The sequence below is a fragment of the Sciurus carolinensis genome, chromosome 1, assembly GCF_902686445.1.
Source record: "Sciurus carolinensis chromosome 1, mSciCar1.2, whole genome shotgun sequence".
Taxonomy (NCBI): Eukaryota; Metazoa; Chordata; class Mammalia; order Rodentia; family Sciuridae; genus Sciurus; species Sciurus carolinensis.
Window position 1 is genome coordinate 188,344,621 of NC_062213.1, and position 26,822 is coordinate 188,371,442.

The following is a 26,822-nucleotide window of genomic DNA, read 5'->3' on the forward strand; positions in this document are numbered from 1 at the left end:
AAGGCCAGCCTCAGCAATGTAGTGAGACTGCCTCAAAATTAAAAAAAAAAAAAAAAAGGCTGGGGATGTGGTTCAGTGAAGCACCCCTCGCCTGGGTTCGATCCCCGGTACCAAAAGTAAATAAATAAGTAAATGCAGAGAAACAAAGCCGCTTTGTGGTTCTAAGTCAGTTGGTGCGAAGGGAACAGGATTTATTGAGCTCCTACCGCGCTCCAGAACAAGCCTTTCCATAAAAGTGACTAACCCCGTAGAAAATAGGTTCGACTGGTCAGTTTGCTCAGGGTCAGGCCTCTCAAACGCCAACGCTGACCTCCACTTCTCACGCCGCTTCCACTTGAGCAGTTTCCTGATCTTAAAATAATATCGGGGCTGGGCTATAACTCAATGGCACAGCTCTTGACTAGCATGCCAGAGGACCTGAGTTTGATCCCGGCGCCGCAAACAAATAATTTAAAAATAATGTTGGTATTGTTCATGGAGCATTTTGGTACCCAGTCTCAAACAATTCTCAGGACAACTCTGAAAGGAAGTATGCTCCCCTCTGACAGAGACGAAAAAAGGATCGGAAACATCACGCGTTACGAGGACAAGATCATAAGTAAGCAAGTTTGGAAGCCAGGTTTAATTCCGACACACTGCGCTCAAACCGAAACCACTCCCGGTTCAAAGGACAAAAGCAGATTTTGGCTCCGCGCGGAGGTGCGCACACTTCCGGGAGACGGTACCAACCGGTGGGCTGCGGAAAGTGGCGCAGGCGCCACAGCAAGCTCGCGAGAGAACGTGCCGGGGCCCGGGCGGCCGGCGCCGGCTGTCGATCATCTGGCCCCGCCCCGCGCCGGCTCGCCCCCGGACAGGCCACGCCCCCAGTCCTGGCCGGGCGGGAAGCGAACGCGCGCTCCCTCCCGTTACCCTCCGCCTGGGGGGAGGGTGGGGGAAGCGGAGGCGCGCGCTCTCGAGCTGCGTGCTCGCGTACGTCGCCGGGGTTCGGCTGCGTCCGTCCCGCCGCCCGCCCGTTGCCGCCGTCGCCGCGCTCTCGCTTCGCCGGCCGCCGCCTAAGGGGGGCCGGGGCTGGGGCCAGCCGCCACCGCTGTTGCCGGGATGCCGCGGGTGTACATCGGCCGCCTGAGCTACCAGGCCCGGGAGCGCGATGTGGAGCGCTTCTTTAAGGGCTACGGGAAGATCCTGGAGGTGGATCTGAAGAACGGGTGAGGAGGGCGGAAGAGGGGCCGGCTGCGGGGGCCGGGGCCCCGGTGGTGGCGGGGAGGCCGCGGGGACCACAGAGGGGCGCCCGCCTCCGGGAGCCGCTGCCGGCCTGCTCCGGCTCCGCCATGGTCGCGGCGCCTCGGGGGCGCGGGTAGGCCCGCTCCCACTGCGCCTGCGCGGGCGGGGGTGGTGGAGGGATAATGGGAGCGCTGGCGAGGACCGGAGTGGGACCGGGAGAAGGAAGCCCGGTGGGGCTGGGGCTCCGGGCGACCGGGAGGCCTTGCTTTTCCCTGCCCAGGCCCTGGGACTGGGACTTGGTTCGGCTCCGGGTAGAGACCGGCCTTTCCCGCTCAGAGTGCTGCTGGAAATAAACAAACAGGATTTCCTGCCCCCTTTCCACCTCTTTCCAGCCGAATGGACCAGGCGGTCACAGCGCGTCTTTCCCGGGGACAGGATCTCTGGAGAGAGGTTCTTTTTAGACTTGCCATGTGCCACACTTTTTTTGGGCGGGAGATTCCACTTTGAGTAGTCTAGTGACAGTTTCCAAAGTATCGTCTTGCCGCGCTGAAAGCCCTGACCGCTCCCTGTAGGAGGGCACATTAAAGCCTTAACTCGTTATCTTGAAGACTCGTGCAGTTTCCATACTGTGGTTTCCCTTCTCCAAACTTGCCAAAAAATTGCCTTGCTGTTGTAGAATTTGTTAAGACTAGTGGCCACCCTGGCTAGTGTCTGCGTCTACTAGTTAATGCAAGTGGAGACACACATCTTGAAATTGCCAATTTACTGCCTCCCCAGGATGGTCTGTACTTGTATTCTTAACGTGCTTTGGCAAAACAGGGCCAGCAGGGGTACCAGTGTCAGGGGAAACAGATGGGTCGTCAGGCCTGTTCTGAAAGGAATAACTGGAAACTAGAAAATGGTAGAATTGGAAGACATGGATGTGAAAAAGGACTGGGGGAATATATTGGGGCATTAAGTGTTCGGTGTTAAGAGAAACCCTTGACTTGGCTTTAAAACAAAAACAAAACCCCCACTACTTTGCAACAGGTTTACCATGACTACGATTTACTCTCCAGTAATAACTGACACTTGAGAGTTAAAAAAGATAACTTAGTATAAATTGCACGTGGGAGAAAAATTGATAGCCAACATATTCTCAAATTGTTGTCTGGCTTTAAAGAGCCCCGTCAAAATGATTGCAAGCAAGAATCACAGTGCTGAGGATTACTGATTTAACATAAAAGGCTTAGAATATTACTCATTTGGTACAATAGAATTTCAGTTCTGAAGAAATGTGCTAGATAAAGTGGGGGGATTTGCTACTGTGATACATATATGTGAATTAAAACTCCCAATTGTTTTTCAGAGCCCAACTAAGTGTACACATAACTTTGGTGGGGAAATCATGGTTTTTGAAGCCAGACAGGCTTGAGTCAAATCTTGGCTCTACTGCTTATATATATATATGGGCAAGTTATTTGGTTTCTCTGAACTGTTTTCTCATTCACATGGAAAAGGAAGATCAGATATAATAAATGTGAAGCCTTTGACTTATAGTAGTAAGTGGTAGCTATAATGAAAGAGATTTGTTCATAATTATTAGGAGACATTCTAGCTTGTTAGTGTTTAATCACAAAATATATTTGGACTAAGGTGATAGTGAACTGGAAATGATGTTAATGGGGAAGCTGATTCATCAGCCAAATGTATTGATAACCCACCAAGATACCCAGTACTGTGCTAAATGAACTGAGGAAGAAGCAGAAGAGTTCTGCCCTTGAGTAAATCAGGTATTGACATGTGCACTTGGAATTAAGGAATGCTTGCTCTCATTTTAAACTCAAGCAAGTAACACTTGGGATGGTTTGCTTGAAAAGATTTTTTTGAAATGGGCTTTGAAGAATGGATTGACAACTTAAAATGAAGAAAAATAAGTGGAAAAAGTATATGTTGTAATTGGTGATAAGGAAGTACTCCAATAAGGAGCAATTGGGAGAATTAATAATCTAGCTTGAAGGCTCTAGAAATCATAATGATAAACCAGAATAAGACTTTAACACAAAAAGTTCAAAATCATGGGTAAGAATTCAAAGAGGGAGTGGTTGCTCAGCCCAGAAAATGATGTGATAAGAGCAGAAGAGATGCTTCCAGGGCCCTAATTACCTGAACCTTTTTTAAAGTACCTATTCATGCTTACAGTTACACTACTAAACCACGATGAGCATGAAATCCATTATAAGTCAGTGTTGGAATAAAGAATGAGAAGTCATTTCAAGGATTCAAAGACAGGTTTGACAATCCCTAAATGGCACCCACTAGCATCATTCAGGAATCATTGCAGAGAAAAATGATTTCTGGGAAGAAAACCAATGACAAAAATGTATTGGGAAGCAAGAATCGCCCGAACTTGATGGCAAAAATGCAGGGGATTCTAAAGAGAAGGAGTAGGTACAAAATGAAAAGATGGCACAATTTAATTACGTGTATAAGCTAATAATCCAGAACCTGAGAAAGACGATAGGTCTCCCTACAGGGAAGCATCTTGGAACATGTCTGGATTGCGATTATTATATTAGTAAGTGAAATTCAGAAGCAGAATTGGGATGGTTCGGGCTTTGAAGAATTGCAAAAGAGTTCAAATTTGTGTAAGTGAGACACATCAAAAGATGTTAGACATAAAGTTTAGAATTAATTAAATACGATGTAAAATACTTGTATGATAAGAAACATAAGAAAGTTGACCAAACGAGGAAGTGTGTGAGCTCCAAAGGAGATTTGGTGCCCAGGAAAGGATTCTGTAGGTCTCTTGGGATATGGAGAAAGAGTGTGCATGTAGTAGTTCTTGTTTGCCATTATATCGAAACCAGGCGACTCTAGTCCAATTTGCCTGTTTTAGAGACCTTCTAGACAGGTGGTTTCACTTGAGGACCACAAACATGATCTCCCAGGGCCGCATGGACCATTCCAGATCCCACTGAGGTCTCCTACATTTCTACCTCCAGCACTTATTCCAGCAAGAGTGACAGACAAGGGAAAGGCCCAGAGCAATCCTAGGACTGGGTCAAGGAAGCAGCACTGTTAGTACCTGTTGATACCTTTCAGCTTTATGCTAACTTTTACCTACTTTGACTATGTGTGGATTTGGTGGACTTACTTTTTTCTTAATCATTTTCTTGTAAAATGTGGAAGAATTTTTAGTAGTTTCTCTTTTGCCACAGAATTTCATGGTTTCAGTCAGATCTTTCTTTATATCTTAATTTTTCCACATTTTAATTAATTAGTACAGCTTATTACATTTTAAGATTATCTACCTGCCTAGTAGCTGGAAGAGTAAATTCACAAATTGGCGAAGTTTTCTTTTTTTAGGTTTTTAATGAATTAAAACTCAGCTGTAAATTTTAGCCTGTGTTTCATATTACAGTGAAATGGTACATAGCTAGACTTCTCAGTTCATGTGGGGATCTCTGTGGGATTTTGATATCTGAGTATTACCAGAAATTTTTATTTTCAACTTTAAAATTCCTTCAAGTAGAATGCACCTTGAATTTTTTTTTTTTTTTTTTAATATATAGAATCTTTTTAGTGAGTCAGGTCGTTGTTCTGTATATCCCTGATCACAGAACCTGCATAGAACCTACACTTCTGTCTCTTTTGACTGAATTCTCAACATGAGCTTGTTTTTGTTTTTGTTTTTGTTTTCCAGTTTTTCCTTTATAGAGGGAGTAAAGAAAGTATAGTTTAATGGTCCATGATATGGGTTTCTGGTTAGTTGGGCTAGTGGCAAATAAATGCTTTATCATTTTTATGATAATGATGCAAAGCAAACACTAATCTTTTAGTGAACCCACCACCTTTCCATTCGTAGGCCATTCTGCAAACCTCAGAAATAATGTTCCATTTGAACCCACACATAATTGGCATCTTGAGTCTGTGTTAAGAAAAGTAAAGCATTTGATTATGCATAAATTTTATGACTATCTAGAAAACTTTAAAAATAGTTTGTATCAAGGAGTGTTTGAACAACTCTGTTTATACATAGTTAAAATTAAACCCATTCACCATTTCAAAACAGCACTTATTTACTTCCAATTATAAAATTTTACATGTTCATTTTAACTTTTTTTAATACAAAAGACAAAAAAAAAAAGCACCCAAAGTTGATCCTTTCTGCATTTTGGGGATTTGGTTTGACCTTTTTCCAACACATCTCAACACACAAACACATACGCTTCTTATGCCTCTCCCCATCAGCCCCAACTCTTCATTGTTGTTAATAAGCATTCTCTAACAACCTTTTTATTTTTGAGGTGCTGGGACTTGGTCCCAGGATCTCTTGCATGTTAGGCAAGTGCTCTGTGTTTGAGCTTCATACCCGGTCCCTGCAACCTGTTTCTTAAAGGTTATGTAGAATTTCCATATAAATGCTATTTAATGTATACAATTAAAACCATGTTGCTGGGCAGAGTGATGCATGCCTGTTATCCTCAGCCCAGTGACTCAGGTGGCTGAGGCAGGAGGATTGCAAGTTAGAGGTAAGCCTCAGCAATGCAGTGAACCCGTGTCTCAAAATAAAAAATAAAAATAAAAAAAATTTAAAGTGCTAAAAATATAGCTCAGTGGTAGATGGCCCTTGGGTTCATTCAGTCCCTGGTATTGGAATAGGAGGCAGGTGCATATTGGAAGTCTTTGATTCTCTTGGGTTTTTCATTATTCTGTGCATGTATAAACTGATAATTGTTCTTTGTAACATTTGTGATTTCTTAAGGCAGATTCCTGAAAGTAGACTTTTGGAGTCAGAGCATAACTATGTTTATTGGTTTCCATCACCCTCTAGACAAATAGTATTTATATTTTCACCTGCCATGTTTAAGAACTCTATTTTTCTGAATTCTCCATTACCCTGTTATAATTTTTTAAACATTTTGTTAGAATATTTAAGATTATATATGAGGACATCACCTTGCAACTTTTAAGACTCATCCATTTAATCTACCAAATAGAACTGATTCAAGAACTATTTTAAAAAATAACTGACTGATTAGAAAATGTAGTTTTGTAGATAATTTAGTGTGAAAAGCATGAAGTGGAAAAAATATATTAAGAATTCTTTCACATATGTGCAATTTTATATCCCACTTTTTTTTACAATTTATTTTATGTATTTTTAAAATTATATTAACCTCTTGTCAGCTGCCTAAAATCCATTGTATGATTGAATCATGATTCACTTAACTGTTCCTCCTAGATTGTCTTTTTTTTTTTAAATGTATATTTTAGTTGTCAATGGATCTTTATTTTATTAATTCATTTATACGAGGTACTGAGAATCAAACCCAGGGCCTCACACATGCCAGACAAATGCTCTACTACTGAGCCACAACCCCATTCCCCTAGGTTGTCTTTTAATTCTTACTATTACAAATAATGCTATAATGGATATCATGTGTATAAGTCTTTGCATCCTTATTATGTATTAGGATACGTTCCATGAAGTAAAATTCATGTGTGAACAGCAGGAATGAGCATATTCAAGGCTCTCAGTTATATAACCAAATAAATTTCAGAAAAGCTGCTTCAGTTACACTTACACCAGCAGTGTCTAAGCATGCACACGTCACGGCAGCCTCACCAGCACTGACCATCAGTCTATTTAACATTTTCCCTACTTTAAGCCAGGTGTGGCATTGTGGCCTCTGTTCCCAGATACTCAGGAGGCTCTCTTGAACCTAGGAGTTGGAGGCCAGCCTGCATAACATATGGAGACCCTGTCTCCAAAAAAGGGGGGTGAGGGGAGATCTTTGCTACTTTAACAGGTGAAAATGATCTCAGATGTTTTAATTAGGAACTTTTTCTTAAGTAATAAATAATGAGAAATAGGATCCTAGATTAGGAAGCGTTCTCTCATTGCTTTATTAGTAGTATAACTATTAGAAAATGTGATCAAGTTAATAAACAAGTTTATTAAGTATGTTACTATTTTTTGCCCTAAGACATGAGTAATTTAGAATTTTTTGTCATATTTAAAAATCGATACCAAGAGACATGCCATACTGATACTATGACCACATATTCTCAGCATAAATTTCCCAGTCTCCAGACCCCTCCTCCTTGGACCTGGAAACCCGGTCAACTTGTGGTATGAATAAACATTATTTATAATTATTTGGTCAAATCATTTTAAACCCCCATTCCGCAGTTTAATATTTTATTCCTCCCTTCCTCATCAAGTTACTGTACAAATAAAAGGGCCATGTGAAGTATTTATTTCTTCTTAAAAGATAGGCACAGAATGTAAAACTGGAAAATAATATGTGGTTTAGGCTCCCAATATTTTGAATGCTTTCAGGTAACCCAAACAGACAATTGTACTTTGAGCTCTTCAGAAGAAAGATGTTCCCTGAATCTGAGAGAATACTCTTGGGGGTGGTATTTATAAATTTTGTACACTAACACTGAAATTTTAACAAAATTTTAGAAATTATAGAAAATATTAACAGTCCATTTACACGATTTTTCAACTGACTTTATCAAAGCACTTTATAAACTAGTGTTATCCCTAGTTGGTGCTAATAGGGAAACAGGCATGAGGTGATTAAGTGATTGGTCCAGGGTTACAGGGTGAACTGTTGATAGCCCTGAGAACTGAAGATCATTTTTATTCACATCCTGAATATCGTGTGGGCAGTGGCGGTCAGAGCTTTGCTCTGCTGTTTCCCTCAAAATGATGCAGCCCTGTCCTTTCAGGACTTGCCTCCATGGATGAGAGGGCAGGTCAGGTTTCCTAGCCTGTTCAGCCTGTAGTCTCTAGAGGCTGACAGGTTATTGCCACAAGTGAGATTGGGGGTACTTTTATGATGTTGGCCCTGGATGGAGACCGCTAGCGATCCTTCTCCTGAGCTTCTCTGAAGAACCATAAGGTGGTATTAGCTTGTCAGGGCTGACTGGGGCAGGATGTGGACTAGCAAATGTTCCCTGCGTTCTCATCCTAGGGCTTCTGATCTTTATCTTGAAGGTGAGGATTCAGATTGTGCTCTGGATTTTCATATTTTGAGGAGATGCCCTGCATGACTTTCCTGTGTGCTTAGGTGAAAGTCGACTTCCCAGGTCAGAGGTCTCGGAACCACAGGTGATAATAGCTGAGAAAGCATTGCTGGAGGAGTAACAGCGTCATGGCGTATGCCGCAGAGGGGAAGGACCTTCCGAGCGAGAACTTCAAGACTGGAGGGAGGAGGAAGACTGAAGGAGGGAGTTTTGAAGTCAGCCTTGAGGAGTGAAGAGGGGCAGCAGGAGGCTCAGGCCAGGGAGTTGAGAATAGGTTTCGTGTGGATGAAATGAGACTTGATCCATTAATGTTAATAAAAGAATTTGAAAATTTCATTAAAATGGTGAAATGGCCAATTTCAAGGAAAGGACATTCCCCAAGAAATAGCATGGGAATGGCATCTCTAACCAAAACTAAAAATGAAAAAGAAGAAACAGACTGCAGTCCAGGGGCAGTTAAGAGGGACATGTGAACAGCCAAGATGGTCCCAGAGGCATAACCTTATGAGGCTTTAACACCTGGCAGCCTGCTCTTTGTGTTATTTTAGAGGTAAGTGTGACCTGCCTTCATTTGTAACTTTTCTTTGGAATTGGGTAGTGCTATAGCTGAGCACAAGCCTTTATTTCAGTAAGCAGGAGTAACAGTTGTGTTGATTTTATTTAACATCCCAAGGGTTGTATTGTAGGTTGGTATAGGATTTCTATTTCTTGTGTTCTTTAGTACTAGAAATTAAACCCGGGGGTGCTTTATCACTGAGCCCAAATCTGTTTGTTTGTTTGTTTGTTTGTTTGTTTGTTTGTTTGAGACAGGGTCTTGCTATTAAATAGCTGAGATAGGCCTAAAACTTCACAGACCTCAACTTCAGCCTACAAAGTCGGTGGGATTATAGGCCCATAACAACACACCCAACTCTTGAGTTCTTCAGACTTGTTTTTAATTTGTGATGGAGTATGAATTTTAGTGTGACATTAGAGAATAGTTGAGCCCCTTTTTTGTGAGATCTTTTAACTTCACTTACACTTCATGTTGATAAGTATCATAAAATTGAAATGGACACAGATGTAATTGTGTGCCCCTTTTTAAAGAAAGCAGCCATGTTGTCTTTAAAAAATCATAATAATACGTTCAGTTATGACAGGGGTTATGATTATGATAGTTTGATATACAAACTATTTGCAAGTACGTTGCTTTCTGGGTAGTCCCATTGTATAGGACAGGAATATGGTGACAGCCTATAAAAGTGAAATAGCTTAGCACACTTAGTTTTGCTTTTGTGTGTGTGTGGTGGAAGTGGGAGTGGAAGCAGGGTTAGGCAAGTGCTTTCACACTGAGCCATCCCTCCAGCTCAACTCACTTTGGAAACTGTTTTGGGTAATCGAAACATGTTGGCAGTTAGACTCTTAGGATTGTTACAAAGTAATACTCAATTCAAATTTTATATGCATTCCCCTCTACCTCCTATTCTGGAGGAATTTTTATTATTTACTTTTTAGGATACTGAATGTTTCTGTTTTCTCATCCAATATGTGGATGGATATTCCTTTAGAGATGTGCTGGTATCTGCAATGTCGACTCAGCAGCATGGGCTTGAGTTTGATTACTTCTTCATCATTAGGGACTTTTTCAACAAATAGTTTACTTTGTGAGAAAGGAAAGAAGTGAGTTTATTTTTCCAGCTAATGTATTTGTGTTCTCACTGCTAGACACAGGTTTCTTAATGATGGTACCTTTCTCTGTTTCCCTGGACTGGTGTTAAAATTGTGATAGTTAAATTATAGGTTTTGTTCCACTAACGATTTAGTAGAGAATTAATGTTCATAACTCAGTAGTATTCACTTATATCAGATACAGCAGTGGTGTTTCCTTGGCATTTGATAGTTCTCATAAGCTGTGATCAGGCGTGTAGGTGTCTGTCTTCCACACTACTGCACATAACTTGATGAAATGAACTTTCTGTGCTGCCAGAGCTCACCTTTCTCAAACTCTGGTCTTACGGGCCACGTCGATTGTATATAGGGGGATGGCAGGACGCGATATTAGAATATAGGTTTTAGGTTAGGGTCTGCGTTAGAAGAATCCTGGAGTGTTTGAAGTTGCCTTGGCAAGTTACTCTACTGCTTCAAGTCAGTTTCTTCATCTGTGAGATAACAGTAAATATCAGAATTGTGAAAATTGAATGATACAATGTGTGTAAAGCATTTAGAGATGATACATTATAAAATGTTTTTAAAAAATAGGAGTTATTACAAAGGAATTTGAAGAAGGAAAGTGGTACTGGGCTAGAGTAGTCATGTTAGTAGTAGTTGGGATTAGTCAAAATTAAACCAGATCTTAGGTGTGTGTCATCTGGTCGCTGCTGTAATCTTCATGGTTGGAAGTTTGTAAGCCTTCTAGTATTCTTTGATTTCTGACCCATTTTTTTCTCCCATCATTCATATTTAACCATTTGGTCCCAGTCGCCATTTCTTGCAAAACTAAATGCATCCTAAAATACATAATATTGTTGATGTCCATTCACATCCACCACAGCTAAGTTCAACTCTTACCTTCTCTATACTGGTCTAATTTTTGCTGAGCCGTAGAACCAAAACCAGACTCCAGGGGTTGATGTGGGACCTCCAGGATGGGGATTGCACAGAATAATCTTATTTTTCCTCTATTCTTCTAGTCTATTATGTTCTGAACCCACACATGTTTTCGGAAGGACCAGATGGCTGACACTGGCTAATGGGAACCAAAAGACGAGTGAAAGTAACCTGGTTGTCACATATCCCCAGCTTAGAGGTGCTTTATCCTGCCCCCCATTTTTTTCCCCTCTGGAGACTTCACTCCACTGTAATAGAAGACTGTACTTCAACCTGGCTTATCTGAAGTTAGATTGTCATTAAGTCAAACAGCAGCATTTGTTAAATGAAAAAGATTGTACTCAGGACTATGGGAGAAAAGGAGAGGCTATTCGCCTTTAAAGGGCCCTAAGACCCTGTGGTTTTAGAGCTGGAGTATTAGTCATCAGTCTGGGTTCAAATTCAGCCCTGCCACCAATGAGCTCCTTGACAGTAAGCAAGTTGCTCAGCCTTTCCAAGCCTCAGTTTCCTCATTGTAAAATGCAAATAGTAATAATACATTCTTCACATTAGTTGTGAAATATGAATGAAATAAATTTACTGTGTGCCAGATACTGGCACACTCTCCAGATACTAATCTTTGTTATTACTGAAGAGCATATAATCAAATGAGAAGATAAGCACAAAGAAAAAAGAACAAGGCTTAAAAAGCCACAAAATATTGCCGTGTAAAACATAAAAGTGAAGAGAAGTGCTAAAATAATCACACAAGTTTCTGAGGCTTCATGAAAGACATAATTCTCAAGCATAAGGAAGATTTGAAATGATTTAATTTGTGTAGTGAAGTTGTTCCAAGTTTAGAAAATGACATAAAGATACTTAGGAGTCTTTATAGACATAAGCAAAAGAATGCTTTAGCAAGTAGTTTTCCTGACTACTACAGTAAAGAGACAAGTTGACAAGTAAAAGCTATAGATTTATATAAATTGATCAGCCAGGTGGAGACAGTTCTGAGGGCCCAGTAAAATGAGAAAACTATAGAACTTGGCAATAAACCCAGTGGGGACCAGGGAGTAGTAGTCAAAAGTGATTGCAATGTTGTTGGGAGTAAATTAGATGATCAGGGGATCTGGAAGAGAGGAATCATGAGGTAGGTTTTCTTCTTTGAAGGTGGGGAAAGATCAAGTGCAGACTGAGCTGTGGCCAACCGTTTGCAGACCAGGAATCCACACTAGCTCTAATCAGAGAGCTCTTGGTGTGCGGGAACTGCCAGTTTGCCGACGTGAAAAGAGCCCCAGACTGGGTAATGGTGAGCCCTGAAGTCGCACCCCAGCTCTGCCACTCAGTGAGCACGGGTAAGTCATCCACCTTCTCCGGGTGGCCTTGATGGCCCTCCCTCCTCTGAGACTAAAGAAAGGGAGGCCAGAAAGCCCAGAGCAGCCTCCTTCCTGTCTCAGGATAGGAAAGGATCTCAGGAACCTATTTATGTGGTAGCAACTTCCAGTTGTGGGTTAACACCCCTCTGTTACCAGGCAAGTCAGATTGCAACCATGATCATTGCTCCCGAGATGTATATGTGACACTGGTTAATTCTACTTTGAGGGCCTTACCGCTGGTTCCCTGGAATGTTGCAGACCTTTGGGATCGGGGGACAGTCACACTGTTCTTACTCACAAGCTTTTCTCTGAGTTGGCCTCACCTGAGCACTAGTTGGTTGCAGAACTGCCTTTGTTCTACAGGTGTCCAAGCACTTTATGCAGTGAGAATTACTGTTTTTATTACTGTCCTGTCAATGTGTCCTAACATTTTTCACCTCATGAGACCAAGTTGGCTGAATCATAGGACCAACACTGAGTGCTTTGAAAGAAAGCTGTTCAATTCCTGTTCACTGAATGCCATTTCTTTCAGGGTAGATTAAGGGCTCTGCCCTTAAAATACAGTGCTACTGGCTCTAGATTGAGGGTCCAAGCCACCCCGTGGGTTAACTTCAACAGATGAAAATTTTTCCTTGGCTACAGCAACATCCCTAATCCTGACCAGCCATGGAGAGGTTCGGTTCTTACCAGGAAAATGAGTGAATGTGGGAATGGCTCACCACATTGGGAAAACAAAACTCACATCCTGCTGATGGTTGGCTGAGGACTGTCATGTCCACATACAAAGAAAAGCATGTGGCACAGTTTTAGGACAAAGGTGAGCGGAGATCCACCGTGGAAAGGGGCACATTTTCCTTATAGAGAGAACATCCAAGGCATGCCCCTCGGTAAGCAGTGTTGGTGGGTGACCATGGTCACGCATGGAGGCTTGCTTTTCCCGCTCCTCATATCCACAGCCCTGCAGGTCTTGGTGTCAAGCACCCCCTCAGTCACACCCTGCCCAGTCAGCCATTGATGACCCATATCCAGAGCAAGCCCTGTTCATCATTTCTCAGATGGGACTGTTCTCCAGGGTCCCTTTTCAGTGATGATGGTTAGAAGGCAGAGATGACCCTAAGCCATTCTGGAGAGGGTGAGATAAACTCCACATCCTCTTTGGTAGAACATAACAGAGAAAAGGACAGGCCTAGTGGTGTTCGAGACCATTGCAACCACATATTAGGATCAGAGAGAGCCTGTTGGGCAACAGTACAGGCTGGGGTGATAGTGACATTTCTAAAATGGAAGTCTTGGAGTTCCTTAGTTTGAAAATATGTCGTTCCAGTTGTGCCTTCAGAGGTCTGACCTGAGCAGAACATCAGCTGTGGCATGAGGAAGACAAGAGCGTTGTGCAGGGATAAGAATGGACTCGAGTTCAGAACAGCCCACCTAAGTCAGTGTGGCTTTGCTTTGTGGTGTCAGGCACCTGTTTAGACTTGGTGAGAGTTAGGGGAGAAAGTAACTCTTCCCCTCCTTCTTTTGACTAAATTTGGCAGGATGGAACATGCCCAGAGGAAAAGTTGGGGTGGTCAATAGAAAATGTGGAAGAAAGGAGGTTTTTGTTGTTTGTTTTTGTTTCATTTAATTGAAGAGTATTATGCGTGTAGTGGCAAGGCCCTGCTTTCTGTTCTTTCCCATAACCTAGGGAGAATGATCAAAAGGCGTGGCGTCCAAGTAAGGTGAGGCAGGTCACAGGGCTTGTTTATGCTTCTATCAATCCCTGCTCTGCAAGGGTTTTGAATTTTGTCTAAGATTCATTCTCCATTTCTTCATCCTCTTCATTCTCCTGCTAGAATTATTGCAAGCTGTTCATTTTAATAGCACAGAAGAGGAAAGATGTCTGCAGTTAGAGAAACTTACCTGTCAGGTTATTTTGTGAGACTTGTTCACAGATCCTGCCAGAGATTTGTATATGTGCAATACAGATACACATGCATACATATAATGAAGTGTATGCAATCCACATACACATTATATATCCCTCCCTTGCTTAGAAAAAAGATTCAAAAAGAGTATTTTTGAGAGAAAAAGTTACTTTCATGTTATTTGCTATAAGGCACAAAGGGAGTATTTAGGGGATTGTTTGTTCATTTGTCTTATTTTTAAGATTCTCTGATGTTAGTTATCAGGAAGTGCATTACTTTTTGAAGGCACTAAAGTTTAACTCAAAGACAGTTAAAATGTTTAAGTAAAACTAAATTCGAGGCCTCTAATTTTTAAAGGCATTTTAGATAATGACTAAATTTATCCCTGACCATCTGTTGCTTTTGTAAACCTCTGGTGCTACCATCTTGGTCCAGTCTGGCCAAATTTTAGAGCTTAAATTGTATATCCTTAGACCAAAGGAATACACATTTTAACATTCCATCTATCATACTGTTAGGACAGACCTTAGAGATACATAGTATAACACTCTCATTTCACAAATAAACTAAGGCCCAAAAGTGAAATGATTTAAATATGCTGTTCAGAGTTGATTTCTAAAAGAACCAGGACTAAAGCCCACACCAGTGCTTGCTGCTCCAGTCCTCATGATGGTGAGTGTAAGCTCTGGTATCAGACCACAGACTTGAAATGTCAGCTCTGCTGGGATTTTTATGCAAGTTGTTTAACTTTGTGCTTTAGTTTCCTCTTCTGTGAAACAGGAATAATAGTACCTGGCTCTCTGGTGCTATTAATGTTAAATAGGTAACATTTTCTTGTTACTATGTAGTCTTCCTGCCTTTTTCGGGGACACTCATTGTACATTCAAGGAAAGCAGATCTAAACAAACAGTAAGCCGATAGAAACACACACTGATCTGGTGTTTGCTTTAGTCTGAGAACAGAAGTTCCTCTTGGGTCTCATTTGTAGTATGGGAGGATTTTCGTTTTACGCTTCTAAACCCGCTCAATGTGGCCAGTGGGCAGAGAGAGGTGGCATTCAAGTGCCTGATTTGATCCTTAGACTGGACTTTGTAGATTTTGTGGCTTTTCACAGATTTTTCTGTGAAATAAGTTGGATCTTATAATTAGCTATTTTAATAAGTGATTTGAATACTTATTACAAAATACGGCTACTAAGTGACCCACTTATTGGAACTTTTTAGAAACATATCATGGAAAGGTTGTAGGGGCTATTTTCCTCTAACATCACAAATTCTCCTGCAACTCAGGAGAGTTTTGTTGGCAAACTATGCCTTTCTTCAGCTTCAGCCTCAGCTTGTAGAGAGATGGGTCTGTCAAAGTGTTAATTTTTAGTTTTAAATAATTGTACCTCCACCGAATAGATTGTCCTTACTTGTCCCGAAAGGTTGTAGTGAGTTCTGCAAGAAGCCTTGGAGCAGGATGGTCTTCAGGTCTGGGAGTGGACATTCCCATGTGGGTCTGGCGGAAGGATCACTTGGCCTCCACAGTAGCTGGGTTTGCAGCTTGGGTTGCCCTGCAGAGATTAGGGTCTTGCATTCCAGGACCCCTAAGTAGTTATAAAACTTAACTCTTCAGAATAAAACAATTTGGATTTTCCTGCGTTGTATTTGTTGAATCCTCAGGAGTCAGTGCTCTTCTGACCTCAGGCCAGATCTGTTCTGGTCATTGAGTGGTACTGAGCCAGCGGATGCTTCTGAGGGAAGGAAGCCCATTCCATCATGCCTGTGGGGAACGTTCTCTCATCCCTCGCTACGTGGTGTCAGGCTCCCACAAGGCACTGAGCAATGGATACTGCAGGCAGAGCAGACCCAGATCCCTTGAGGGCTTTTTTTTTTTTTTGAGGGGGGTGGCATTTTTATGATCTACTTAGATGTAATTTAGATTATAAAATATCTTTTAATAAACCAGCATAGTTAAATTTGGTTTTTTATTTGCTCTGAAAATAATATTTATCTCTGAAAATAATAGTATAACTTTCCTGGTGACCCATTCTACCTAGGAAAAGAGAAAGCAACCTTAACATTATCTATTATAAATTTTTAGTGACTGTGAAGCACTTTTGAGCCTAGTAAGTCAGTGATTTGGAGAGGCTTTACTTGTCTTGTCAGACACAACAGCATGTTCAAATCATTTTTATTAAGCTGCTCAGCAATTCTAGCCTATGTGAAACCATGTTTAAAGATTTCACATCCCATAAATTGGGCCAGGTGGCTTCTGAATTGTCTTTATGCAGGAATGCTAAAACACTTTTAGATAAATGGGTGTGTCTGTTTTGATTTTTAATGGAGTCGAGATTCACTGACTCCTGAAGTTTGCCATTCAGACATTTCAATATAAAGAACCCCCAAAACTGTGACCTACACCTTGTAACCTAGCATTATCACCTTGAGAGACTCCTATATGAAAAGAACTCTTTAGTAAAAGATTTCAGCAATCTGAGTTCTCTCGTTTAATCTGTTACCAATACAACATTACATGTGCAAGAAACTGGAATTATTTTTTCTTGGTAGCACTCTGGATAACTCTCAGGCAAGTCTTATAGCCTGTTTCTAGTATCATCATGTTTAAATGCAGAGGAACACTAGACGAGTTTGCCTGCAAACATAGTCTCAGAACTTTCCTTTGTGATTAGGTAAGATCAGTAAGATCATTTTGGTTTTTAAATAACAGGCAGCAATCACAAAGCAAGACTTCAGAGCTGTGTTAGGCCAAACTAAATGTTTATTGGTAACATAGTGTGTGTTTAACTTTGCTTTAAGTGTCTTGCAAATTATGTGCTTTGCTTTACAAATTGTACTCTTTAGTAGGCCCTAATAGGATTTGGGGGTTTGTTTTCTTTTGGATATGTGCTAAATCACCATATCTCTTTGCTGGGAAATTCCTAGCTATACAACGCAAAGAAGTTTGCACAGTTGTTTGTAGATTTTAGAGAACTCCAGTCTGTCTTAAACTTCATGGAAATGAATTTGAAATCTCACAGGAAGTAAATAGCTCCAGATTTTTTTTCCACAAATAATTTGTAAAACAGTTAATTCACAGAGCTGTTAATTATGACTTACTTGTTTAGATAGAGGAACAGGAACATTTTTTTTCCTTTCACTGAGATTTATGATACTGATTTTTTACCTGCAATGTTAGTTACTTTAGATGTGATTTAACAGTTAATACAACAGTGCCTGCATGTAGGTCTCATTGTTCTCTAGATACTGCTTTTAAAACTAAGAAAAGATGAGCTTTGATGTGATGTTTTGAAGAGCAAACATTCAGTCTTGTGGAGTTACACATTTTGACGCCTTCTACCAAGCGTCCCTCGAAAGTCTTTGCTCTTGTCTCTACTACTTGGGGAACAAAAAAAGTGTTCTCAGTGGATCTAGCCAGCCTCCTGCCAGAAAGATAGGGGTCTGCTTTGAGAAGTGTCCCTACCTCTTGCAGTGCCTGTTGGCACAAAGCAACGTGGTTTCATCTAAAGAGGAGAGAAATCTGACCCTTAGTTTGCAAAACCCACCTAACCTTTGCTAAGCATGAACCTCATTGCTTTCTCTTGAATGTGAAGCTGGCTGTCAAATTGATGCCAACCAGAATTTTGTTTGCTCTCTTATAGATACGGTTTTGTGGAGTTTGATGATCTGCGTGATGCAGATGATGCTGTTTATGAACTGAATGGCAAAGACCTTTGTGGTGAGCGAGTAATTGTTGAGCATGCCCGCGGCCCCCGGCGAGACGGCAGTTACGGTTCTGGACGCAGTAAGCATTGAAAGGGCACATTTGTATCGATGACATGCCTTTGTTATTACGTGTTAATTTGTTAAAGTAATTAATTAATATTACATTTAATTGTACCAATGTTTAAACTATTTGTTTTATAAGATGTGTTCCTTTAAATATAGAACTGCAAATAAACCTTTGATAATGTTTGATTTTAATTAAATTAATGACATTTCTTGTTTTACTACTTTATAAATATGTTTAATGATGTGTTTGTGTTGTTGTTTTTCTCTGTAATGCAATTGTTTAACATAGATTTAACTAAGACCTCAATGTTTTAATTAAAAGAATCCTTTGAGGCTAAGATGACTGCCTGTTCCATTTGCTGACCTTGGGTTACCTTTCCATGCGTGGCTCTTTGAACCCTTGTGGCCCTTGGCTGACCAAAAACAGGAAGCCATGTGACGACCGCAACCTTTCCCCATTAGACCTGGGTGGTGAGGATCCCAAGGGTTAGACACAGATGAGATTAAACTGAAATAGGTGCCTGAAAATCTTTTTTTCATATAAAATATTCTCAAAAACTTTAATCACTGTGAGTAACAACAGTAACTGTTTTAGTAGTTTGGTTACTTATTTCTAAATTGTTAAATTGTTAATAGTTTTTAATTTATGCATGTTAATTTTAAATATAAATATTACTATATGCTTACAACTTTGTAAATTAAAATAAGTTTTCAAATTTAACTGATAGTTGTTTTTAGAATTAAGGGTGGGACTAGAGTTAAGATATATGTGCTATTGTTGGGGATGGGGGGTAAGTAATATATTTTAAGAGAAGTATGTGCTATGTCATCTTTTCCTTTTCTTCCACTGAAGTAATCCTATTTATTTGAACCTTCCAAAGGTGGATATGGGTATAGAAGAAGTGGCCGAGATAAATATGGCCCTCCTACCCGCACAGAGTACAGACTAATTGTGGAGAATTTGTCAAGTCGGTGCAGCTGGCAAGACCTAAAGGTTTGGGCCTCACTAACCTTCTGGGGTAAGGTCAGGCAGACGTTAAGATTAGGAAACAGGTAACTTTATGAGGGCCCGAGCATACACAGACGTAAGGGTGTTACATGTTTGAGAGCTTCAGCAGATATTTGGGGATTCTCCAATTAAAGCATCCATAGGATAACATCAGGGTTTCACTCAAACTGCCTATTATTGGACCATTGCTCTAAAAATAAACCTGTTCTGTGAAATTCTCCTCTGGATACAGTGTTATAGATTCTAGAGTGGTTTCTCACCATTAAAGGAAAGGGTGGAACCTCTAATGTTTCTGGAGACATATAGGAGAACATGGAAATTTATGTCAGCTTCCCGTATGGATCTGCATAGTTAAATTGACTAACTATATGTTCTTTCATAAGGTTTTTTTCAATTTTTAGGGAATATTTATCCTGAAAGAATTTTGGTCTAACCAAGAGCTGTGGCATACAGCTGTATCCCAACTACTCCTTTCTCAGGAGTTTTACTACGTATGTTCAGGTCCCAGATCATTGATTATTACCTTCTTGACCTTGAGCAGTTTACTTAACTTCTCTGTATTTCACTTTCTACATCTGTAAAATGGAGATGATGATTATATATGCCTCATGTGGCTTAATTAGGACTGAGTTATTTAAAAAATATCTGCTATACTGTACAGTAAGTATTCAGTGTTAGCTCTTACTTATTTGGAAGTATGGCAGGATAAACCAGAAGCGGTGATTTTATTCAGGTCTTTCACCAGAGTGACCCCGTATCTCACTTTGCCCGGGCAGTCCCAATCTTGGCCTAACTCTAACCAGCATCCTTATTTGCTGTCAGGTGTTGCCCAGTTTGGATGACTCCCTGCTTTTTGCCCAGAACCCCCACTCCTGCTGATGATTCTGTTGAATAAAGAAATTTTTGTACAGAGATGTTCTTGACAGGATTATAAATAATAGCAAAGAACTAGATAAAACCTAAAAGTATCAAAAGTTGGGAAATTCTCAGAAAATGTATTAGGCAGTAATGAAATTGTATGTTAAGACATGTAAGCATGTTTATGACAGTGAGCAAAGAATGTATAAAAGTGTATTCAGTGTTTGTAACTATAGCAGGAAATAAACATACAAAAATGAAAGCATTGAATGTATTCATTCCACAAATACCTATCGAGTGTGTATTACATATAAAGAAATGTGGGAAACCAGGCATGGTGGTGCATACCTGTAATCCTACAGACTCAGGAGGCTGAGGCAGGAGGATCACAAGTTTGAGATCAGCCTCAACAATTTAGCAAGACCCTGTCTCAAAATTTTCAAAGTACTGGGGATGTAGCTCAGTAGTAAAGCACCTCTGAATCCAATCCCCACCACCAAAAAAAAAAAAAAAAATTCTGTTAAGAAGAAAGAAATGTGGGAAAACTAGCAGTAAGCCTCAAGTTTACAATTTCATCCAAATTTTATTTTCATTTTAAACATTAACCATATCTCCCTTTATATGTAGCCTTTAACCTTTTTCTAGCACTTAGTTATATTCTCTCACTGGACCATATTGAGTCCTGAAATAGACTTGTGGTCATGATGGGACATGAATGGTCATGCCACTTTCAGCCAGAGCTGGAGGGTTCTGTTGCCTTTTAGACTTTCATTTAAAAGACAGGGTAGCAATTTTAAATAAAAATTAAATAGTATTTTATAATTCCTATGGATTTGTTTATATTTTGTCAATATCTATACATTTTCAAACATAGATATATGACAATGTAAAAGACCTAACAAATATGGTGACATGAGTTTCTATAAACAAGGAATTTGCTATTATAAAATTTATAAAATGGTAGTTAACTAAAGGTTTATATATTCACACATAATTTCATTTAAAATTTTTTTCTTTGAATTTTATTTATTTATTTATTTATTTTGGTGCTGGGGATTAAACCCAGGGATTGCTTTACCACGGGGCTACATCCCCCATCTCTTTTTGTTTTTATTTTAGTGAGACAGGATCTTGATAAGTTGCTTAAGTTGCTGAGGCTGGCCTCAAACTTGTGATCCTTCAGGATCAGCCTTCTGAATCACTGGAATTATAGGCATGTGCCACCGTGCCCAGCTGAAATTTTTCATATATATTTGTCTCTACCACCTGCTTAATGCTTGGTGCTTTAAAGAATCTCAATGAGGTTAGATGGAAATATTTAAGCATAAACTTCATTCTGAAGGAAGCTGATATTTCTTAAAATTTCACTATTATAATTGCATTAAATATTTTGGCAAAATGTATCCTAACATTCAAGAATTTTATTTTTTCTTTAGGATTATATGCGTCAAGCAGGAGAAGTGACCTATGCAGATGCTCACAAGGGTCGCAAAAATGAAGGGGTGATTGAATTTGTATCTTATTCTGATATGAAAAGAGCTTTGGAAAAGTTGGATGGAACTGAAGTCAATGGCAGGAAAATCAGATTAGTTGAAGACAAGCCAGGTTCTAGACGGCGCCGATCCTACTCCAGGAGCCGGAGCCACTCCAGGTACAGTCGAGAATGCGTTCTATGTGTTGGCGTGCACATCGGCTTGTTCGTGAGCAGGTGATCCACCAGTGTTCCCCTTTGGTTCTCAGCAGGATGATTACATCTCGTTCAATAACTAAGTACTTTGAACTGATTATTTATTTGTAAAGCTCCTGAACTCTTATGTCATGAGTACAAATAGAAGTAAAGTCCCTTTTCTGAGACAGGAAATCAGTGACCTTTTACCTTCTTCTGGAACCCTCATGGGGGGCACACGGCCCCTGGTTCCTTGGTTACAACATCTACTCAAGAATAGAGACTGTCATCTTTGGCAGTTCTCTGCCAACAGGCCAGGCACTGAGCTAAGCATCTGGGAGACAGCGGTGAGCCAAACAAATCTGATCTCTGCCCTCGTTGGAGAAAACAGGAATTAGGCAAATAATTGCCATTGAGACAGGCTTGTTGAGGGAAATACAGTACACCAATCCGGAGAGTTGGCTGAGACTTCCCTAAGGACGTGGCATCAAAGCTGAGCAGAAAAGGTGGACTGGAAACAGTGGGTAGACATGGTGGGCAGGAGGGGCTGTTCTAGCAGAGGGAAGGGTGTTCTTGAAGGCCTGGGGTGGGACAGCGTTTCCTCGAGTAGAGAGACTAATATGGGTGGTGAACAGGTGGGTCTGGCTTAGGACAGGAGGACAGAGACCAGATCATGCTGAACAACCAAGTTCAGGATGTAAGAAGTCAGATATCACTGGAGACTTGCATGCTATTTGGGTTTTGTTGTTTTTCAACTTTTTTATACAAAAATTTTCAAATATATAAAGCATCAGAGAAAATTGCTTAATGAACCCTGACTCCCACTGCTCCTCCCACTCTTCAGCTTTAATAATTGTTGCTTTGCCAATCTTGCCTCATCACCCCCGCCTGCCATGTTTTAAGGCAAGTCTAGACATCCTGTCTTTCCACCTGTGAGTGCTTCAGTATGTGTGTCTAAATTTTTAAATAAGCCCATGGTAATAGCTAGCAAAATTAGCAGTAACCCCACACCATCAATTAATACACCCTGTTTGTGTTCCTATTTTCCCAGTTGTCTCAAATACATATTTTTACAGTCAGTTCATTGTGTCAGGATACCCCATGGGACTCCATTTGCAACAGGTGGCATGTGTCTTCACTCTCCTAGCCACTACATTTTCCCCTTTTTTTTTTGCCCTCTTTTTTTATGTGCATGTGTATTGCAGAAGCAGGATCATCTCTTGTGAAGATTTTCCCACTGTTAGATTTTACTAATTGCATTACTGTCATAGAGTTTAACAGGATCCTTTATCCTAATCGCTTCTCCCTGTCCCAATTTCCTATGAACTCATAGTTAGATCCTTTTTTTGCTTTGTTTTGTGGTACAGGGGATTGAATCCACTGATGGTGTACCACTGAGCTACATCCATGGTCCTTTTTAATTTTGAGACAGAGTCTTGCTAAGTTTCTGGGACTGGCCTCAAACTTGAAAGTCTCCTGCCCCAGCCTCCTGAGTAGGCTAGAATCTGTCATGTACCTCTATGCCAGCTATAATAATATCAAGACATTTGAGAAGATATATTTTAGCAGGACTGCTTTTTGGTAACACTTTTTGGACTCCCTGTCATACAACTGATGGGATCTATTTTTATTGGCTCAGTGTGCTCAGGAGTTGTCATCCTGAGCCATCCTAACTTCACCAACTTGGAGAATGTTAGCGTGGCCTGAGAGCTTCCAAAATTGAGGAAGGTGATCGCTTAGAATCATTTGGAATGAGTTCTTAGACGTATGTGGTTTTGATGTTTCATTTTTTGTGTCATAATATTTTAATCCTCAAATTGTTCTGTCTGGGGCCAGTGGAGCCCTTCCAGTTAATTCCTGTGTCTTCAGTCACCCGTGACTTGTCTTGTTTTTGCTTTTTATGTGAATGCACTTTATTACTTCCCCATACCTTCTATCATAACAAAAGTTGAAAGACTAGTTCACGAATACCTGTGTGCCCTCCTAGCTTTAACAGTATGTTTGCTTTGTTTCCTTTCTCTTCCCTCCCCCAACATACATGTATGTGTATTTTTATGCACATTATACATTTACTTTACATTTGAAAGATGTAGAAATTATAGCACTTCACCCCTAAATATTTTAGCACTCGGCTCTAAGGATAATGGTGAACCATGGTTCTAGGTTCTCACCTAAAATCATTAACAGTGTAATTTTATCAGTCACCTAGTAGCCGAGCCAAGTTCATGTCTCCCTAGTTGCTCCATGTTGTTCCTTGGATGTCTCGTTTTCCTGACCAGAATCCAATCCAGTCATGTATTACAGAGGGTTAAATCTCTTCACCCTGGGTCAGTCCATCCGCTGTTCCCCTAGTGATTTTTTTAAGCTTTGTAGTACTATCCCACGTCCTCTTGGTGTCATTGCATGAGAGCGTATTCCCTGGACTTCCTTCCTGTGAGCCGAGAGGGATCTCTGTAGAAGTTTCATGGAGATGCCCATCTTATGCATTTTCTGCCCTGTACCTGGTCAGTCACCTCCCCAAGGAGCACTGGTTACCTTCAGTAGAAGTGGTAAAAGTTCATGGTTGACTTGTTTTCTAAAGCTTGGAGAGGCTGTCTTTTTAAAAGTGCTCTGTGGCTGAGCACAGTGGCACAAGTCTGCAATCCCAGCGGCTCAGCAGGAGGCTGAGGCAGGAGGATTGCCAGTTCAAAGACAGACTCAAGGAGCTGGGGTGTGGCACAGTGGTGCCTAGCACAGGTGAGGCACTGGGTTCAATTCTCAGCACCACAATTAAAAAAATAAAAAATAAAAAGGGCTGGGGATGCAGCTCAGTGGTTAAGCACCCTGATTCAATCCCTATAACCATAAATAAATAAATAAATAAATCGGAGTACTCTGGTCACACTGAAGGAGAGAGAGGCAGGTGAAGGGCAGAAGCATTTGCAGAAAGGCATGTGGCGAGGCCCTTATGGCAGCAGGGAAGGGGGAGGTCACAGGCAGAAGATGGAGGAGGCAGGACATCAGGGTTTGAGGGGTGGAGTCAAGGATAGCTGTGGTTTCTGACAGGAGGAACTGGTAAATTACAGTGGTGTTGGTGGAAACAAGGAACCCAGCAAAGGCTTAGGATTGGAGGTGGGACAAGTTTCAGTGTTGACAGGAAGCTGGATCCATGGGCCTTGGCCACGGGGTGACTGCGCAGACACAGTCAGAAGCGTACACCATTTTTAACATATTTTTAGTTGTCAAGAGACCTTTATTCTATTTATTTTTATGCAGTGCTGAGGATCAAACCCAGTGCCTCACCCAGTGCTCTACCACTGAGCCCCAGTTTCCGACGGAGTGAACGTCCTACACCAGCCAGCCCGTCATCAGCAGTTTTTAAAAACAATTACGTTCTCCCCACAGGTCTCGCTCTCGAAGCAGACATTCCCGGAAGAGCAGAAGCCGAAGTGGCAGTAGCAAAAGCAGTCATTCTAAGAGTCGGTCCCGGTCCAGGTGGGTCTGCCTGGGTGCCAGCAGGGAGCGCGGCACTGTGTCTCACTTGGGCCTCAGCCAGGTGGCCCTTCTTCCCTCACCCCGCATTAGAATCGTGAGGGTCCGGGAGGCAGTCCCCGGCCGGTGCAGCCGCGCACTTACATGGGCGGCTGGGCTCCACGCCACCCTCCGTCTCCTCATCCCCTGGTTAGCATGAAGTGTGACGTCGCCCTGTGTCTCCTCAGGTCCGGCTCCCATTCTCGGAGCAAGAGCCGCAGCCGCAGCCAGAGCCGCAGCCGCAGCAAGAAGGAGAAAAGCAGGAGCCCCAGCAAGGATGACAAGAGCCGCAGCCGCAGCCGCAGCGCTGACAAGAGCCGCAGCAAGAGTAAAGACCACGCGGAGGACAAAGTCCAGAACAACGACAGCGCTGGGAAGCCCAAGAGCCGCAGCCCCAGCCGGCATAAAAGTAAGAGTAAAAGTCGGAGCAGAAGCCAGGAGCACAGAGTAGAGGAGGGGAAGCGTGGGAGCAGGAGCCGGAGCAAGGAGAAGAGCCGGAGTCAGGAGAAGAGCCTCCTCAAGAGCAGGAGCCACAGCAGGAGCAGGAGCAAAGGGGGCAGCCGCAGCCGCAGCCGCAGCAAAAGCAAAGACAAGAGGAAGGGCCGGAAAAGAAGCAGGGAGGAGAGCCGCAGCCGGAGCCGCAGCCGCAGCCGCAGCAAGAGCGAGCGGAGCAGGAAGCGCAGCAGCAAGCGAGACAGCAAGGCGGGCAGCAGCAGCAAGAAGAAGAAGAAGGAGGATGACCGTTCACAGTCCAGGTCGCCGTCCCGCTCTGCGTCCAAGGAGCGGGAACATGCCAAGGCCGAGTCTGCCCAGAGGGAAGGCAGAGGCGAGAGTGAGGGCGCCGCTCCCAATCCCGAGACCCGCTCCAGGTCGAGATCCAATTCCAAATCAAAACCAAACCCTCCATCAGAATCACGCTCCAGATCAAAGTCAGCTTCAAAAACCCGGTCTCGGTCCAAGTCTCGATCCAGGTCTGCTTCCAGGTCGCGCTCCCGGTCTCGATCTAGGTCCCACTCGAGGTCCTAACTGGCTACGACCATGGCTGGAACTACCCGAGAAGTCTTTTGTACATGTTTGGTAGCCGTAGCACAAGTGATTGAAGTAGAACCTACGTCACTGCTGTACATTTTTAACTCCCCTAATGGTGTGTCTATAATTGTTAAATCTAAGTGCTTCCTCTCAGTAAAGCCTCCTGGCGCCAGGCCTTCCTGCTCGACTGAAAACAAATCTTCTCTTTGAAACCCCTTTCCTCATGGCCCACAGTAGATTATCCAAAATGCCTTGGCTTTCAGGCCTGGCCTTTCCCACAGGAGCTTGGCACCTGGGCGGCTTTCAGGCTGGAATGATGGCATAGGTGGGTATGGTGAGTTCAGCCATTTTTGCCCTTGAATTGACTCCCTTTGATGTATGCCATTTAGTGAAAGTGCTAAGTCTTCAGTTTCCTACCATTTTGGTTTCATATTTTTGGACCTAACAAAGTTGTGAATAGCACAGTCGAGGAAAATTGATACCTGCAGTAACCCATAGGAAATAAACTGTAGAGTTCCATATTCTGGTATTGTGATTATATTGTTTTATATTAAAAAGAAAAGAAAAGAATTTTTTTTAATTTTATTTTTCCCCGTCTTGCAAAGTATAGTGACCCCTGTTTCCATTAAATTTGAATAAAGACTATTTTTGCTTGACAAAATTTCATGGTGCTTGAATCACAGTTGCATCTTCTGAGGTAACTTGAGTTCTTCCTTGGCATAAAAAGTTTGTCATGGCTGTTTTGTTTTGTTCCTTGGGCCAACCCATGGTAGGTAGTCGACACTTCCCAAAGGATTTTTCTCACCCCACAGAATAAAAACAAATTTTCCAGAATTTAGGGTTCTTTATTGGGACCGAGCTGATGAGAAACGAAGCCATTTGGAAAGT

General features: G+C 41.8%; 1 protein-coding gene across 2 annotated transcripts; it reads left to right on the forward strand.

The window, feature by feature from the left end:
- Positions 1-904: 904 nt before the first annotated feature.
- On the forward strand, positions 905-26,589 carry Srsf4 (serine and arginine rich splicing factor 4). 2 transcript variants are annotated; one of them, XM_047547123.1, is made up of 7 exons: positions 905-1,205; positions 17,733-17,875; positions 18,744-18,856; positions 21,166-21,380; positions 24,780-24,869; positions 25,094-25,208; positions 25,542-26,589. In XM_047547123.1, the coding sequence occupies exons 1-7, from the start codon at positions 1,099-1,101 to the stop codon at positions 25,929-25,931; spliced, it is 1,173 nt and encodes a 390-aa protein (XP_047403079.1). In that variant the 5' UTR covers positions 905-1,098; the 3' UTR covers positions 25,932-26,589. The 2 variants fall into 2 exon arrangements, with proteins under 2 accessions (XP_047403079.1, XP_047403069.1); XM_047547113.1 differs by having other exon boundaries at positions 907-1,205; positions 25,094-26,589.
- The last annotated feature ends 233 nt before the right edge of the window (positions 26,590-26,822 follow it).